The sequence below is a fragment of the Peromyscus eremicus genome, chromosome 16_21 (assembly GCF_949786415.1).
Source record: "Peromyscus eremicus chromosome 16_21, PerEre_H2_v1, whole genome shotgun sequence".
NCBI lineage: Eukaryota > Metazoa > Chordata > Mammalia > Rodentia > Cricetidae > Peromyscus > Peromyscus eremicus.
The window spans coordinates 12,555,561-12,574,508 of NC_081432.1; the positions used below are offsets into that span (position 1 = coordinate 12,555,561).

General features: G+C 39.6%; 1 protein-coding gene across 9 annotated transcripts in view; it reads right to left on the reverse strand.

Annotated features, from left to right (window-relative positions):
- Window positions 1-18,948, reverse strand: part of Pcdh15 (protocadherin related 15) — a 623,956-nt gene that overhangs the window by 210,737 nt on the left and 394,271 nt on the right. For all 9 annotated transcript variants that reach the window (XM_059244015.1, XM_059244010.1, XM_059244012.1 and 6 more), the window contains one exon: window positions 8,293-8,421. In XM_059244015.1, coding sequence (XP_059099998.1) covers window positions 8,293-8,421 — 129 coding nt within the window. The remainder of the gene's footprint in view (window positions 1-8,292; window positions 8,422-18,948) is intronic.

Consider the following 18,948-nt stretch of genomic DNA (forward strand, 5'->3'; position numbering starts at 1 on the left):
TATTTGCCAAAATTCTAAAACTTGATAGATACGCAATATTAAAGTACATTCCCATTTGCTAAGAGAGCTTATGGTTATGGATATGCTTGTGTAATATGTCAAACATGTACATTTGGAAGTTGACATGTAATATAAATGTAGTATAAATCTTTCCAAACATTTGTGAATCTTCAGTGTAAAACATCAAATTTAAGGAACTTCATTCATCGTAGATAATTTAGCATGTGTCTGTGAGCCTAAACACTGGATATTGATGTTTCTAAGACCAATAATGTAGTCTGTGATTTAAAGAATTTGGATAACTGATGTTAATATGCTTTAGCAAGTATCCAATGAGAAGGAGATACCTAGTCCATAGAAATGTTCCCCAGGGTTTTCTAGGAGTGAGTATATGTGAGAGAAAATTTTCAGGATGAGTAACCTAAATTAAAAAATGGAGGAAGGAAATAAAACAAGTATGGGCAGAGGCAGAAGCAGAGGCAGAGGCAGAGGCAGAGGCAGAGGCAGAGGGATTGTCATCAGTCTTTTCAATCCCATAACAAATGCTTGAAGCCAACAGCCCCAAAGAGGAGAGATTTAGTTTAGCTCACACTCAGAGCTTCCAACCCACTGTGACTGGGAGGACCTGGCTGAGTCTCAGTTGAGCAACTTACTTCCTGGTGTGCAGGGAGCAGAGAGAGGGCACCTGTGCCGGCAAGCTCTTTCCTCTTTCCCTTTTTAACTCTGAGTCCAAAGCCTCTAGGATGGATGACACCACCCATAGGTAGGACTGATTCCTACTCTTCCTTAGTCAGTCTTTTCTAGAAACACCACCACAGACATATCCAGAGTGTATGCTTTATCTATCTTCTAGGCACTGTTCAATACAACTGTGTATACAAATCAAAATTAATTGACACAGGAAAGATCCGGAAGAGACATGAGTAACTCCAAACAGGCTAGGACAGGTGTTGGTGAAGTGTAAAATAGTTAGCGTCTTTGGAGGTGTGGTTTCTTCATGGCGTGCTGACAGGGACCATCTTCTATAGCTGGATTGTGTTAGCCACGTTATCTTAGCAGTCACATGACAGTAATTAGTAGCTATCAAGACTATCTCATGGTTGTAATAATACTTCAAATGAAAAATATGAGCCTGACAAGGTTGTTAGGGGAGAAAAGATGAGACAATAAAACCGCTGTCAGTCTGAATAGTATGGTAATATATTGTGTACCCTAAAAAAGTTTCCTGAGGATCAGAGGACAGGGCCAGCCACTAGATTAGACACAGGTCAGACAGTGGTGGTATACACCTTTAATCCCAGCACTTGAGATCCCATGCCTTTGCTTGGGAAGCACACATGTCTTTAATCTCAGGAAGTAATATGGCAGGGCAGAGAAAGGTATATAAGGCATGAGGAAACAGGAACTCACTCTCTTTAGGCTGTGGATTTTGTAGAGATAAGAACTAGTGGCTGGCTGTTCTGCTTCTCCGGTCTTTCAGCTTTTACTCTGATATTTGGCTCTGTTTTTTTTTTTTTTTTATTTATTAAAAGAAAATCTAAGATTCAAACAACAAATAGTGATCAGTATTGGTAACTGGCAGCATACAGATTTCAGGGGAGGAGGAGGAAGTTGATGGCTTCATGACAGCTGTCTTGGGAGGAACAACTAAGATGTAGGCTAAAAAGGAGGAACACTTTCAGGGAAGGTTGTTTTGTAGGCAAATTTCTATCTGAGGAAGCTTGACGATCAGCAGGAGTTCAAGATACAGCTGTGGGAGCCACTGACATCTGGATATAATGTATTCTGTGGGCTAATGTGAGTGGAGGTTTCCCAAAGAAATTCACAGAGTCACAAGAGCAATTTAGAAGATATTTCCAAAAGTTTATGGGGAAATAGAAAGTATCAGATATAATCCAACATGAAAACTAGGAGCAAGCAGGTATTAGAGAAGAGACGAACAAAGAGATCACATTTTTCAATAAAGACATCATTGGTGACCTTGGGTCTATGGTGAACCATCATTCGCTGTGTCTAGAATTATAAAACAGTATTTATACATACATATATATGCCCAAATACACGAATATACATTTATTCTATCAGGTGGTAATAAAACTAGGACTGGTAAAAGCCTAGGGTTTAAATAACTACTATAAAAATACTTACACATATTTCAAATCTTTTTATGAACTGCCAATTGAACAGTCAAAAGATCATCTCCCCAAATAGCGACAGGAAACAGATGAATCTCATTATAAATAACCTTATAGGTAGCAGCATTGAGGTAGACATCTCCAAATTATCAAATTGTGTGATTTGTGTGTGTGTGGTGGGGGGACCAAGTGGTGGTGTCTGCATTATATTGTTTGATTTGGCAAGAGAACACGTAGAGCTCCCCACTTGTGGTCCACTTAAAAAAGAAGTATTATAGTTTGAGGCTCTGTTGAGTGCCATGCTGAGCTACAAAAAAATAAAGGAAGACTCATAAAGTTTCCTACCTTCGTTTCATTTTCAGAACTGCACACAGAGAGACAACAGCTACATTAATCAGAGAAAGACCACAGAGGCCCGGATTTATTTTGCTTAATATTAAAACATACAGTTGAAGGAAACATCAATTTTCTTTTTAAATGACACCACCACTGCTCTTCTGAACACCACAGTTTACTAATGATTTTAAAACTGCTTTAAGGGTTTAGAAATGAATCACTCTACTACATCTCAGTGACGATTTAGCATGCAGACCTCCTATGAAATGCCCTTGATTTTAGGTTAAATAAATTCAGCATCTTTGTTTTAGAACTATAGGGGAATGTTTTGTTGACTCAGGGCTCCATTTGTCTTAGAGAGAGAGATTTAAGAACATAGAGGACCCTGACCGAAAGTTTGGTGGGAAAAGCCTTCCTCTACAATGAACACAGTACTAAGACCTAATTTAAACTAACAGGAAGTGCTCTCCCCCAGTTTGTCCTCCCTGGTGCATCTGTGAATGTTTATGCCTGAGGGTTCTCTGAGAAGTAGACAAACATGTTGCTTCTGAATTTGAAGAAGTTTGGTCCTTAGGACATTTTTCAGTGAGATGCAACCGTGGAGGCTAGACACCTGGGGTGTGAGCTTGGGAGCTTATGTCCTCACTTCTCCTTCTGCCCCCACTTAACCTACATATCCATCCACGCAGAGATGGGCCAAAGCATCCAGTGTGTTAAAATCAAGACACTTACAGTCATTACAGGAAATTCTAGGGTCCCATTCCATCAATAGTGAAGTCATGTCACTACAGATGGTTTTCTGTGGAATATTATGACAGAGTCCAAAAAAGTTATTATACTGGCAGTTTCCTTTTTTGGGAGCTATTGGGTTACATGATTATGAGCAACACTGATCCCCATTGCTCTTACTGCTCACAGGTATCAGGACTAGTTCAAGCACATCTTCAATGATCTGTCTAATTCTCAGCTTCAGTGGTCCCAAACTATCATATGAATCCCATCATATTTTAACCTCTTACTGCTTCACAATCTTAGCTTAGTTCCCTTTTTCTCAACATAAAATGTTAGTAATGGTTGAAAAGGAACTAAAAATGACCTGTTTTCTTTTCAAACCTGTCCTGGGCACCTCAGACTCCTGTAATGTCTTTCCATCTCTTCTGTAACTACACACACACACACACACACACACACACACACACACACGCACACACAAACACCAATTGAACAGGCACATGTTCATACTATGTGACTAGGTTTTATTCTATGCATAGTTCCTCCATTACTACTTCTCTATTTCAAGCAGTTGGAAAATATTGATAAGCTTCTTTTTTTAATCTTTATTCATTACTTGTGAATAGTAAGATCTACATTAATATCTGCTGGTTAGTAGTTTATATTATATTCTGCTAATGAAATTTCACTGAAAAAAATTGACATGTATAATATTAAACATTTTTAAGGCATACTCCTTATTATATAACTTTAAAAAAAAAGTAAACAAAAATTCCTTCAGTTTTTGAACTAAACATTGGATTGCTCATATTAAAACACCATTAGAGCACAAACAGAAACCAATAACTCAAGCTTAGGGCAGTAATTAACCATATGTATCCTGGCTTTGAGTCTGTCCTAATAGTGTGCGGTGACAATTAAAATTAAATTTTACAAGAAGATCCATGAGTCATTTAGTGAAATTAATGTATTATAGAATTATCATTAGGTAGCAACAGGAGACCATTATGAGGCATCAAAATTCCATTGGAAGAACATTACAGTGTTCTCAGAGCTGCAGAGTCAGATGGATACAGGGCTTTTTGGGGGTGTTTTTCTCTTCTTCTGTACGTTCAAAATTGTTCTGCTTTTGTGTGGAAATGTCACAGCCCAGTGAACATCCAAGATCACTGCCTGAGACGGTGAGTGCTAGTTCAGGGTTCAGTTTTCAAAACTGAAAATACGTGTTCTATACCATTTCTCATCCAATGCAAAAATGAGTGAGTGTGTGTGTGTGTGGGTTAATGCAATATCTTTTCAGACTCACTGGGGGAAATGGTAACATAAAGAAAGAAGAAAATAAAAATTAACTACAAATTGATAACCTTATTCATATTTACTCATGTTTTTATTTATATACTGTCTGAACTCTCTGCCTTTAATTCTAGATAAGAAAGTGTGAATGATAATTTCCACAGATAACTGAATATCTGCTTCATCTGAACAGTCATTATATGAGAGAATCTGTTTTAAACAATATGGTGTTTCAGGGTGGGGACCATAATGGAATCATTGATGGGCTTAAACCTCATGACTGGATTCTTGTTCACTGTCTATTTCTCCCTGTGTATGGAGAGTCTCCCATGACAGCAATTAAACTTTGTCACCTACACATCTGGTGTTTCCACATCTTAGACTCTTTTTGAGTCCCCTAATCTACAACAAACATGGTATAGAAAAACCTTAATGCTGAAGGATGTTTTGTTTATGATAAATATGGTGCATCACATTCCCACTTCCTATTTTTAATTACATAATGACTGTTCTGAAGAAGATTCCCAGTCTCCCTTTGTCCCTCTTGCCAATGTCCATCCTCTCTGTGCCTCTCTAGGCAACATCATGATGTTTCCACGCCAGCATCTAGTGTAGACTTCTGTTACCTTTCTTGGTGGCTTGTAGTAACCATCAGAGTCCTGTGCCCAGCTCTCACAGGATCTGTCATACTCTGTCAGTGTCTATCTCCTAGCACCCACCATCTCATTTATTACCCATATAAAAGAGTGCGCCCATTTGCTTATGATGGATAAAGGGAGGCCACAATGTGCCACTCTACCTTCAGTACTGGTAGCAGCCATGACTCAGAGTTCAGCGTATGAGTTTTCCAGCATTAATGACTTTTTAGGAGTATAGTTCTGGTACAAGTGTTTGTAGCCTCCTTCAATGTACCCTGATATTGGTCACCTGCTTCTCAAGCAGTAGTTGGTTTAATGACTAAACCTTTTTTGGGTACTTTCATCCTACATTTGTCCTTACCTCACTGTTAGTACTACCTGAATGTACTAGAACTATTTATGTGTGTATGTGTTTATTGATTATGTATATAGTGTATGCAGATGTATATGTGGGTATATATGTTCCTATGAGCACTGCAGAAGGCAGTGAGGACACTGAGTGTTCTCTGCCAGCAATCTCCATTTTATCCCCCCCCCAAGACACTGTCTCCCACAGAACTTGGAGCTGGGCTGGCAGCCAGTGAGCCCCAATGATCTTTTTGTCTCTGCTCCCCATACAGCTGGGATCCAGGTGCATTGTGGCCACATCTGGCTTGTGATATGGTTGCCGGTGATTCAAAGTGAGGGCCATGTGTTTATGTAGTGTCCTTACCCACTGAGCCACCTCCCCAGACCCTTAGGAAACTATTTCTATCCAAGTCTTCTGTCACCTGTGATTTCCTTGTATAACCTACATGTGGTACTTGACACTAGAGTTGGTGTGAGGGAGTGGAGCCCTCACATGGATGGCCTCACATCTGCTCTCTAGTTTGCAATGGTAGCATCTTTGACATCACAACGGTTCAGGTTCTCCCTTGTGGTGAGTTGGAGTGGAAGGAAAATGTAAAGTACACTCTCGCCTGGATTGGAGACAAGTGACAGAAAATGACAATGACCATGGAGTTGGTAGTCATAGTATTGTCCGAGCTACGAAAGAAGAAAGGGCTGGTTCAAACCAGCTAATCAAACTCTCAGGACCTGGGGTGGGAGGTGGCTCAGTGTTTAAGTACTTGTGTGGAAATTAGAGGACCAGAGTTTAGATCCTTAGAATTCATATAAATGACAGGTGGGTATGGTGATAATTGCAACCTTGGAGATGGAGATAAGGGATCCTCAGAGCAAGCTAGCTGTTGAGACTAGATTATCAGTCTTCTCTGGATTTGATTGAGTGAGTCTGCCACACTGAATAAAATGGAAGAGCAGTCCGGGGTGTTCGCTTACATCAACTTCAACCCAGACGTCCACATGCAAGCACACTCACATGTGCCTACATACATGCATAAACATACAACACACACACACACACACACACACACACACACACACACACACACACACACACACGAAAATGAGGGGAAAAAACCTCATGACCTGATGTGACAGCCTCAAGCCATTTAAAGAAAACACCTTCCACAATCAGAGAAGATTCTATTAAAAACTAGACTATGTTTGGTTAAGAAGTAGCAAAATTCTAGAAAATGCTTATTTGGAGAACCAACCAGACTCCTTTGAGAAAATGAGCATAAAGAGAGAGAGAGAACAGGGCCTGACACCTAGATATGAGGTGATGTGTGATGCTAATTAGTTTTATCAATAAAAACCCAGAGTCAGATATCAAGGGTGAAAGCTGAAAGTTCAGAGAAGCAGAGCAGCAGCCACTAGAAACTTCTTACCTCGACGAATCCTCTGACTGAATGGGGACCAAGATCCTGCCTCCACCTGCCTCATATTTCTGTTTCCACCTCCCTAGTGCTGGGATCAAAGACATGCACCACCACTCCCTGGCTCTGTTTCTCTTTTAGACTAGTTCAATCTCATGTAGCCCAGAGTGACCTTGAATTCCTGATCTTCCTGCTTCTTCCAAGGGCTGGTATTAAAGGTGTGTGCTACCACTGCCTGGCTTCTATGGTTAACAAGTGGCTAGCTTTGCCCTCTGATCTCCAGGCAAGCTTTATTTGTCAGAGCACAAACAAAACAACATTGAGGTCTGGGTGACTGACTTTCATTCATTGTTGGGTACTGGGGCTTGACTAAATGTTCTCTCATGGTCCTTTTGTTGAAAGATTGGCCCCACTGCTGGAAGATGGTGGACTCTTTGAAATGTGAAGCCTTGTGGGAGATTCTTGTGTCCTTTGGAGTACGCTCTTAGAAGGTATTTCTTCCTGTTCCTGGATCCAGACGTGGGCAGAGAGCTTGGCTGTATAACTGTGTGGTAGTGTTTGTCCTCACCAGAGGCCCCCATCAATGGCCTGCTTGATCTCAGTGAAACTGAACTAAATAAGCATCCTGTTTATAACGTTAGTTGTCTCAGATATTTCCCAGGAGGATGCCTCTAGAGGACACCTCCATGCTTCATCTGCTGGAGGAGCTTCAGAGGATACTATCTGCCTCTGGACATCTTTTGCCTTGTGGCTTCCAAACCACAAGCTGTGCTTGAGATTAGGCACAGACCAAGTGTGAGAACCTGGCTATACCATAAGAGAAATGAGACAGTTCGCCAAAAGCAACCACAGAGATGAGGCTATTTCTCAGTGGATGAATGTTCCACTAATGTGCACAAAGCCATGGGCTCTTCTCTAGCACCAAAGATAAATACTGCAGAAAATGACTCTCATGTCCACACAGGAAGTAGAGGAAGTATAAATTAATCCTAGAGCATGCAGGAATACACACAAAGTGTAGAGTCTAAAGACAGATTTATAATGTCAAATAAAGTCACATCTAATGATCTATATTTTGTATTGGGAAGGGCCCCCAGCCAACCCTAATGGCATACTGAAATACACAGTTTTCTAGACATATTCAATTTTTTTTCAGAAAATAAAATTATATGGGTTAAGTCATAAAGGAGTACTCTAACACTAACTCATGTTTAAATTACATATCATTAAATATGACAAATAAAAGTCAAGTACAGGATCTGACTATGAAATGGTCACGAAGAGTACCCAAAGAGTCAGTTACTAGATCACCTGAGCCGCATCTCTCTTCAAAATTACAATGTAAGAAATGAGGTCCATCCACACAACATTTAAGCTAAACGATTACCCTCCACTTACCCTCACTTGACCCACGAAGGCATTGGCCTCTTCCTCCAGCACGGAGAGATTCCTGGGCAGATAGGGATCGAACACAGGAGCATTGTCATTGACGTCTGTCACCACCACGTTCACAGTGGCAGTGGAGGTCTTAAAGGAAGAGAGAAGAAGATTGTGAGAGGCAAGAGGAGCTGCTGTCATTGGGGATTTAGCCAAGTGTCTACAGTGGGTTTTCTCTATTTGAAAGGCATCTTGGTCCATAGCTTTCCAAAGAAAAAAGACATAGAACATAAAAGAATCAGCTTGAAAGCCTCAAACAACTGGAAAAAAAAATGGAGAAAGCCAATGCTATTAAAGTGCACATCTTCCTGAGAATGTCAAGTATTTCCTGGAGGCTTACCTTTCAGGTGATGCCACCTTTATTTAATTCACATTATAGGTAGTGAGCATTTGTTTATACACACAGGCACCCTTTTATCCATAGATAAACTAATATATATATATCCATATATACTAATATATATCCATATATACTAATCCTGTAGTTTTCATCACTTGTGTATTTCACTGTATAAATATATATTTATATATACTATCAAATAGTATGGTATATAAATAAATATTTTCAGGCAAAGTAATACCGTCAGAATATATTACCTTAGTAAGTTTCAATGTTATATTTAAACCAAGAATTTGAGCCTCATGATGATGATGATGATTTTATTAAATTATTATTGAAATTGCTGCGCTTAGGTCCCCAGACAATGACATTCGTGTCAGGTAAGCTACCCATTTTTGTGGATGCTCTTTTCTTACAGGGACATCTTGGCTTAGTGAACCAGAAAATGTTTATAGAGGTCTTGGTGTCAGTAAGTTTATCGTCATGTGTGACTTGAGCGTGAGCCTCCATCTAACCTTGGCCTCTCCCTCATCTCCGTCTCAGTGTGGGGTGGGTTACAGGAGGCAAAGAGCAAACACAGAAGGAAAGAACCCTAACTTATAAGGGGAAGCATACAGTATGCTATGATATGAAAATGCTTAATTATAGGCCACTGAAATATAAGAGGAAAAGAGAGAACAGAAATCCCATGAGAGATTGGTACAGGATTTGTTTAAGAAAATACAAACACATTGAGCCCTGCACACCAGAGAAAAAGAGTTTCTACTAACCAGTATGCAACTTGCAATGAAACTAGGCACAGAGCATGAACTGTAGTGGGTGACTCAATAGAGGCTGTGTGGCATCAACAAGTAGAAAGAGACCAAGTAGGGTTTCTCAGCTGTCAGAATGGAATGGCCTGGTAAATGTCTGTGTGTTCTGCTGAAAACAATGTAACTCCTCACTTGACTGCAGGAGTAATGATGCCTTACCTCAGATTCAGTCCCAGCTTCCAAGACTTCTATTTTAAACTCTCTCTACTTTAACAAAATCAAGAGCAATCTTTCATGTAATTTTATCCTAAACCTCCATGTCTGTTATATAACATGTTCAGCTGTCATTAAAACTCATCATGCATCACAGAGAGATGCTGGCCATGGGCGGCTTGTTTATTTGAGTCCATTGATGGCTTACCCTTCCATAATTTAGAGCTACATGTACATGATTTATATGTATTTAATGTTCAACCAAACTTTGATTTAAAGACATGAGGATAGTCACAACAGCATTTTGTAGCCCATATCTGGAAACTAACCAATGCCCATCTATAGCAGATATTTATAAGCTGTTTATGGATATGATGATCCAATGTCATGAACAATACTGTAGTATAGTTCTGGAACATATGGTTGAGGGACAGAAGTCACACATGATCACATGTAATTACAGGATTTCACTGACATCATCGAGAGCCCTATACACAGAAAGGAGTCAACACAGGACAGTAAGAAGGAGAGTTGGAGGAAGTCCTACATCACACAAGGGTTAGATAAGTGCCCAAGGGTGGAATAACTTGTTTCTTGCAGTGGGCTATGCTTACATATGCTTTCCTACTGCAGAAATCCATCAAGCCTTCCAGGTATGGTTTGTGTGCTCTACTCTGTATACATTTCCAATGAAATGGTTTAATTTCAAAGATGCAAACAAACAAATACACATGTGTGTACACATACTGTGGATTTATAGAAAGAAATTAAAATGTTTTCTGAGTAGATGGAGTGCAGGTGTTTTATTTTTCCCTTGTAACATTTATATATTTCTCAAATGTTCTCCCAGAAAGCTACACTGCTTGTATAACAGAAAAAAATATTTTAACAAATGTTATTTCTTTTCAAGTTGTGTTAGAAATGAAACCAGGTTTTTAAAAAAATGTGTTTTATAGCAGCAGTATTTCCCAATTTGCCTGAGGGTGAACATGGTATTAAATTTAGAAGTTGAAGCTAAGACCTCAGAGTGGCTGCACTAGAGTCCCTGATATTTCTTCAAGCTCCCTGGACACCTTTATGTCCACCTCTGCCTTTCCTATCTATCTGTTATGTTTTTAGAGTCTCCTCCATCCCATGGAGGAGTAGGCTTGCAGACTATCTTGGATCCACTGTCAAAGACTGTGACCTGTGGCTGGTTGATACACAGGGGAACTGAGTCATCGCTGAGTGGAGGACCCACTGATGGGAGCTTGGGCATACTTTCCCATGTTGTTCTGAGTTTTGCAAGAAACGACAGGAGAACACATTGCTGGGTAAGTTGTAGCTTATACGTTTCTTAAGAAAGGGGACAACTCTCCTGTCAAAGTGGTGCAGGGGTCAGTACTGCACATGATTCTAGCTCCACTTTACATCCACTGGCCACACTCTTTTGACCATGTTGATGTAGTCACAGACTGCCTGGCTACAGGGCATGATAGTTTCAGTTTTTAGATTGGTCAGGAAAATGGTCACTCTATATGATTCAACATGAATCATGTTTCACACTAAGGACAGATTCTAGGTTTTAAAAGTTAATTACCAAGAAATTAACACAGTCTGTGCTAATAAGGGTATGATAAAAGGACCATTTTCACAATTAATTCTGTAAGTCAATTTGTCGTATGACAACTAACAAATATCAAACCAATAAACCTAATAAATAAGGTAACTATCTTACTGAGAAATTTGCTTATTATTTTCTTTAAAGTTGCATTGCTTATAATCCTACTAGTTAGAAATTCTTCTATTTTAGTACTAAATTCTATCATTGATCACCTTTAGTCTTTACCCACTTAGATTACCTGTGATTTTATTTCCAATAAATAGATGGATGTTAAAATATTCTGTTCTCAACTAATGCAAGTAGATGTTTCCATAGCAGCATAAAATTATTTTCTTTGACTGTGATGGCTCTTAATTAGATATTTGTGTAGCATCCTTGGTTTTCTATAGTTTTTATGGTCTAGGAAGCAATATACAATCATTCATACAAAGAAATTCTTGATTAGAAAATATTACAGTTGAAGGTATTTTATTTCTGTTGCCTTTTATATCGTAAACTTTGTTGAGCCTATCAAGTTAATTTCTTAAACTGTTAGAAACTAGTTTGGAAGTCGAAGATAATTAAGATGTCCAAAATTTAAGTGCACTAATTGGTAAAATGAATGATGATGCTTTTTTAGTGATGTAAGTTCTACATGAAAATATTTATTTATAAACATATAATAAGAGAATGGGTGGGGAAACACATGGACCCAGTGTTCTGGACATGCTAGGCAAAGACTATACCATAGAGCTACTAACCTGGCCCTCAGGCTTCTTATCAGGGTGTGAATCCGATATGAAGGGATATAGGGAGGAACTGGGAGGTGAAGAGGGAGGGGGAACCTTAACCAGGATATATATTATATGAGAAAAAAATCTTACTTTTAATAAAAAAAAAGAAAAAGAAGTGAAATATTCTTAAATTAAATTTAGACATAAATGAAAATTAAAATATTTTAAAGTACATCCTGGACATTTAATTCAGAATCTACAAATAACTCAAAAACAAAAAAGAAACAAGATTACAAATTACCCAAGTAAAAATGGGCTAAGGAGGAAGGAGGGTTGGAGATTTGGCTCGGTGTTGAAGAGTATTTAATGTTGCAGAGGTTTGATTCCTAGCCTAGCACCTACATGGTGATTCACAACTGTAGCTCCAGTCCTAAAGGACCCAGTACTCTATTCTGACCTCTGTAGGTATCAGGAATATATATGTGGTGCACATACATACGTGTAGATAAAACACTCATGCACATAAAATAATAAAAAAAAATAAAAAAATAAAAAAATATGGGCTATGGCTCTAAACAGAGAAGGTATAAAAATGGTTGAGAAATATCTCCAAAGTTATTCAACATCCTTTAGCAATTAAGGAAATGCAAATTGACATTCCTTTGAGATGTCATCTCACCCCCATCAGAAGGGCCAAGATGAAGGAAAGAGCTGAAATCAAATGCTGGTAAGGAAGTGATTAAAAGGGACCTCCTTTCACTGGTTTGGAGAATCCTCAAAAAGCAGAAAGTAAATCTACTATACAACCCAGCTATACCACTCCTTGGCATATGCCCAAAGGATCAACATCCTGTTTCACAGATGCATAACCAGCCATGTTCATTGTTGCCTTTTCTACAACAGCTAGGGAATAAATGGAAACAACCTAAATGTCCTTCAATTGATAAAAGGGTAATAAAAACACACATAGACACTATGGATACTATTCAGCTGTAAAAAAAAAAAAGAAGAAATCATAAACATTTCAGGTAAGGGTGTAGAACTGGAAACACAGACTGAGAAAACAGAGGACTTCTTATTTGTAATTCCCAACTCTGAACCTTAAGATGTACTTATATAGCCTGAAGCAAGTGCAGATATCAGGAAAACAAAAGGAGACCACTGGGGCAATGTAGGAGACCACTGGGGCAATGTGGAAGCCCACAAAGGTGTCCTAGTGAGATCTGAACGTCCTTCACCCAGCAGGGTTTCATTAGAGGATTGCTTGACCTTGTGTGTGGTTACCAGGTGATTGGAAGGGTCTGCACTTGGCTGTGCTGGAGGAGGTCTTTTGCTCCACCCCTTGGCATTCCTATAAAAGGTCCTTTAGATGAGACTGAAGTGGCCTGTGGATAAGGATAAGCTGGTGCAGGCCCTCCCAAGGTTATCCTATGTTTCTGTTTCTCTCTCCTCTCTCCTTCTATCTAATATCTCTTATCTCTCTCTCCTCAAGAGTACACTGTCATAAAATGTGGGAGCCAGTCTCCCAGCAGGGCTCCCACGGGGCAGGGGTACAGAAAAGGATCTCCAGAGAGGCAGACAGTAGGACGCAGGCATTATGAAGACAGAAATAGTAAAAACAAGGAAGACTTTAACTCAGGATGGTGTATGGAGGTAAATACATAGGTAGTGGGAGGAAGGCTTAAATAATACTAGGAATGTCTGCAAAAGTCACAGACAAATACAGTATTTTACAAGGTTATTTAAACACATGCAGAATTCCATACTAGGGAATAATGCCCCCTACCCAGAGCCATGTATTTTCTAGTAAAACCCTCAGTTCCAAGAATGGGAAATCTCTCTGCAAGTTGTTGGTTGTGGGGTAACCAGAAGATTTCAAAACAATATAGGCTATTATCATCGTCCTTTGGTGCTCCAAACTTGAAGATTATACCCCATTGCTGAAGACACCACGTATTTTTGACACAGGACTTAGAAGAAAATGCACTCACAGAGACCTCAGCATGCACAAGGCCTGCAGCGGTCATCATCAGATGGGGTCCTAGAAACTGAAAAGAGAAATGGACACAGGCTCCCATTCCTACTGCAGAAGCTGACCTGGACACCTCCTCCTCGAGGACTAGCTCTCACAGGATCAGAAGCTGCTATTCAAGCTACCAAGGAAGAAAAGCAATTGGAAGTTTCACCCAGTTGTAAAGTCAATGAACCACAATAATGACCGGTGTGGGGGGGAAGCTGCTTATAGAACCCACAGTCCCCACATCCGAATAACAAAACGTTTATTCATATTTTAGATTTTCATTTTTTTTGTAAAAATGGAAATTTAAAAGGTTGAGAAAATCAGGATGTGTAACTTAAGACGTACATTTTGTTTTTTTATGCCAATAAAACAAGGAAGTAGAAAGTCAGTAGCTCTCTACCTAGAGAGCATTAATGGAAAATATTGTTTATTTTATTTTATTTTATTTTATTTATTTTATTTTATTTTTTTTAGCAGCCGACCTTCTTGAAGCTCCAGTATCAAGAGGCAGGAGAGTCGATTCAGGTCACTGGATTTACTCTGTGATTTGGAAAAATGTTCTTCTTGCCATTGAGAGGCTGAGCTGGAGAAACTTTCAAGGGGGAAAAACCAAAAACTAGAGAATCATTTATAAAGAGGGGATAGAGGAGAGGTCCATCTGGGACTATGGAAGAGAGACTGAGAGGATGGGAGGCAGAGCACATGGTCTCCCTCCTCACCCCGTCCCTGACACTCAGAGACCCTGCAGATACAGCAGACACATTCTATGCAAGAGCAAGATAGTCATAGAGAGAGGACAAGAAATTTGTGATAATCAAATTATATCCATGAACATAGAGTAAAGTTTGCCCAGATTTTCAATCAAATTTTGTTTTAGTCTGGTTTTGTTGGACCAGGCATTATTAAGAAATGCTACATGAAATTTCTTCAAAGGACAGAGTAAGTGTACAACCCTTCAAAGGAAAAGGGAAGCATGGATCTGAGAACCTACAAGCTGTTACTGCAAATACTCTCGATAATGTGTAACAGCTTAAAGGCCAACAAACACAGACGTTCCATCAAAACCTATTCCAGCTACACTTCGACAAGCTCATAAATAAGTAGCAACTCTAAATGAATGTAATTATTAATATGTGAAAAATGATTGTAATTATTAATATGTGAAAAACGACTTACGCCTGTGATGATTAATAAAATCTACACAGCTTGCTGAGGTTTTTAATTATTCATAATGAAAACAGAAAAGAAAAAAATGTAAAAAAGTCAAATTAAGTAAAAAAAAATCCTCTTCAAAATTAAAAATGAGAAATACAGTGTGAGTGGTCCTTATTTATCTTCCCATCAGTATTCAAAGAGACAAGGAATTTTCATAAAAAAATTTACCCTAGCAAGTTGTTTCCTACAAATTAATTTTAACTTATTTTTCATTCAGTTAAAACTTGACTACCCCCGGCCCATGTTCACTATGCATTTATTTAAAATTCCATGGTTATTAATTTAAAAAATTATTTTGTTATGGCTGCACAAAAGATTTAAGTTAAAAAGTTCAAATAAGAGAAGTGTTATTAGACTACAGAGTACATTATGATGTATTGTACAGTTCGTTCTTCAGGTACTGGCTGTACAAGCACCTATAAATTTTTTTTCTGGGTGCTGGAGAGATGTCTCAGCAGTTAAGAGCTGGTGCTGCTTCTGCCAAGGTCCTAACTTCAGCCCCAGCACTCACTGTGGGGCAGCGCAGAACTGCCTGTGACATCATAACTTCAGTGCCCTCTTCTGGCCTCTGCAGGGAACTGCACCCACGTGCACAACTCCCCCATTAAAAATAAAATTATCTATTTCTATCATCTATCTATCTATCTATCTATCATCTATCTATCTACAACAAATTACATAAATGATTGAAATTTTCAAATCAAATATTCTTGGTTAAAAATCCAAACATTTCAATATTTTCAATACAAACTTTTGAAAATAGTTCAGAACTTACCCAAAAGCAACACATTTTTAAAGCTGAATGAGATCTTAATGATTAAAGAATGAGAAAATCGAAACCTAGAATCGCTGTAACCCCAAAAGCAGACCTGATCCACATGCAAATGACAGAAAACTTCCTGCTGTAACAGAGTAGCTGTAATATACGGCTTGCATGAATGAGCAGCACCAGGCTTACAGACAGCATCTGGTCCAGAGTGTGAACATGCTGGCTATTCTCCATCTCGTCCCTTCTCTGAGGCATTTTATTTTTAAGAGTAGGCCTAAAATATCCACGGTGATGTCACTACCATTAATTCCTGACTGACATTTTGATTCACCCCAATGCTATGTGTATCCTTTTTTTTCCCCCTTGTACCCATGGTTGGCCTAAATGTCACTTCACTCTAATTATACCCTTTAAATAATTACTTTAATAGTTCCTCCTTCATTTCCTTAGCATCCCCTCTCTGTTATTGGCTAGTCGGGTGACTCAGTAATCTTTATTTATTTATTTATTTATTTATTTATTTATTTATTTATTTATTTATTTTAACGTTCTGGCCACAGCCTCCCCTCTGTCTTCTCCCTCCAGTCTCCCTCACCCACCTTTGTCCCCATCCCCCAATCCACTCCTTGATGTACTGTGTTTGGTTAGTGCTCCTGGAAGACCTGCCCTTTCCTGGACTCATTCATCTTTAATCAGGGAGGAAGAGGTGAGTTATTGGTCTCCCAGTCCTTGTCTCTGGGCCCTGAATGCTGAGGCACATCCTGTGCCCCTCCTCCACCCATCACCTCCCCAGCAGCTGGTCAGCAAGTAAAACTCCTGCAGGCAGATGGCTCCATCACCCCAGCCACCCATTGGACCCTGGACCCTTCAACCACAAACACACACAAGGAACCCAACCCCCCCCCCCCATCAACCATCAGCAGCACCCAGAGGCACAGACCCCACCAGCACTGATTGGAGGAAGAATCAACACCTGTGCCTATAATTACCCCAGCCCAGATGGGTAGACAGCAGTATAAGAATACATTCAACAACATAAGGAGCAATATGGCACCACCAGAACCTAGTGGTCCTACAACAGCAAGACCCGAACAACACCCCAATGCAGAGGAAGCAGAAGTAAAGGACCTTAAAAATAACTTTATGAAGATGACAGAGGCCCTTAAAGAGGAAATGAAAAATTACCTTAAGGGAATTAAGAAATTGAGGAAAAGACAAAAATTGGAAGCAATTGTGGTGATATTTTAATTGTGCTGAAATGTGATTTTATTTGTATGTTAATAAATAAAGTTGCCTGGAGATCAGAGGTCACATAGCCATAAACAGGAGTCAGGTGGTGGTAGCACATGCCCTTAATCCAATCACATGGCAGGCAGAGTCTCTGTGTGGTCAAAGACACAGCCAAGTGTGGTGATAGGAGCCTTTAATCCCAGTACCAACCAAAGAGACCTGGAGGTCTGTATAGACAGGCAGTGACAAGGAAGTCATGTGGCTGGGCTTGGAGCCAATGAGAAGGCAGAACAGAAAGGCAATAAAAACACAAGTTAGATGGGAAGAATCTCTGGGGAAGCATTGGCAGTGGCGAGGTGGTAAGATAAGGTAGCTGTGCCTCTTTGCTAGTTCTCCGATCTCTTTTGGCTATTACCTCTGTATTTGGCTCTGTGTTTCTTATTTAATAAAACTGCTTAGAAATTTGCCTACAAGAAATCAATATTTAGTCATCAGATGAGTTGCAGTTTCCTCCTAGAGATTCTGATGCCTGCTCCTTTGTGTAACACCAGCATGCTACAAATCATACATGTCTCAGCATTCTTTGAACTGTATATTTTATTATCTGCATAGTACTTATTAAAATCTTTAACATGTCAAGTAGTTCTTATGGGAAGATTATAATGGCCAGTTATCTCTATTTTTTCTTAACTTTATGAAGACTTTAATATTATTTCAGTATTAATTTGGCATGTTTCATCTTGGTAAATTTTCTCTGTTTCTAATCTTTAAAGGTTAGAAACACACTCTCACAGTCAAGGTGTCAGAGAAAGCAACAAAGTCATTTCAAGGAAACTGGAGTATGATCCTGCTGAACTGGATGACCTGCACCCACTCATTTAATAGGTTGACAATCATTTCTAGGCAGCTGTGTTGAGTTGACAGGTAAGCAGTTGGCTAAAGGAGATGAAACATGGGGCCTGGGGGTATGGCTCAATCTGTGGAGTCCGTGTGTTACAAGCATGAGGAATCCGAATAACAAACTGGGCATGGTGGCACAAGTTTGTAAGTCCTATGGTAGGGGTGTTGAGACAGACAAATCCTCGGGCTCGATGGACAGCCAGCCTAAGCTGAAAGCTCAGTTCCTAAGGAGAGACCCTGTCTCAGAAAACAAGGTGGACAGCTCCTGAGTCAAGGTTGAGGTTGACCTCTGCCCTGCACTTGTGCACTTACTTACACGTACTACGACGCTTTGAAATCCAGATGTGGAAACAGTGAGCAAAGTGGTTGAAGGAACACTGGCAAATGATTTTTAAATCTAGACTCTTGTAGTCGTGATCTGTGATAGAGGCTCAGGTCAGGCTCTGAGTTCAAGCACCAGAGGTTAGAACAGGAAAGAAACAAAGCAAACAAAAACAAATTCCAGGAAGATGAAATGGCTGGCCTCGAACTCACAGAGATCTGCCTGGCTCTGCCTCCCGAGTGCTGGGATTAAAGGCGTGCACCACCACCGCCCAGCCCAATATATTTATTCTGAAAACTGATGATTAGGACCAGAAAAAAAAAGGCAAAATGGAATTTACCTCTCTAAAATTATGGGCAGCTGAAATTGGAGATTAAGGTTTCCTCAGATCCTGAGTGATCCATGTGGATACCTATGACCTCATTTGACCAATATGCACTTAAAACCTATCTCATTCTTGTCTCTTCAAAAGTGGGGCTGAGTGGGGGATGTTCAACTCAGAAAGCCTCAAGTGGTGCTCTGCTGCTGCTTGTGACCGAC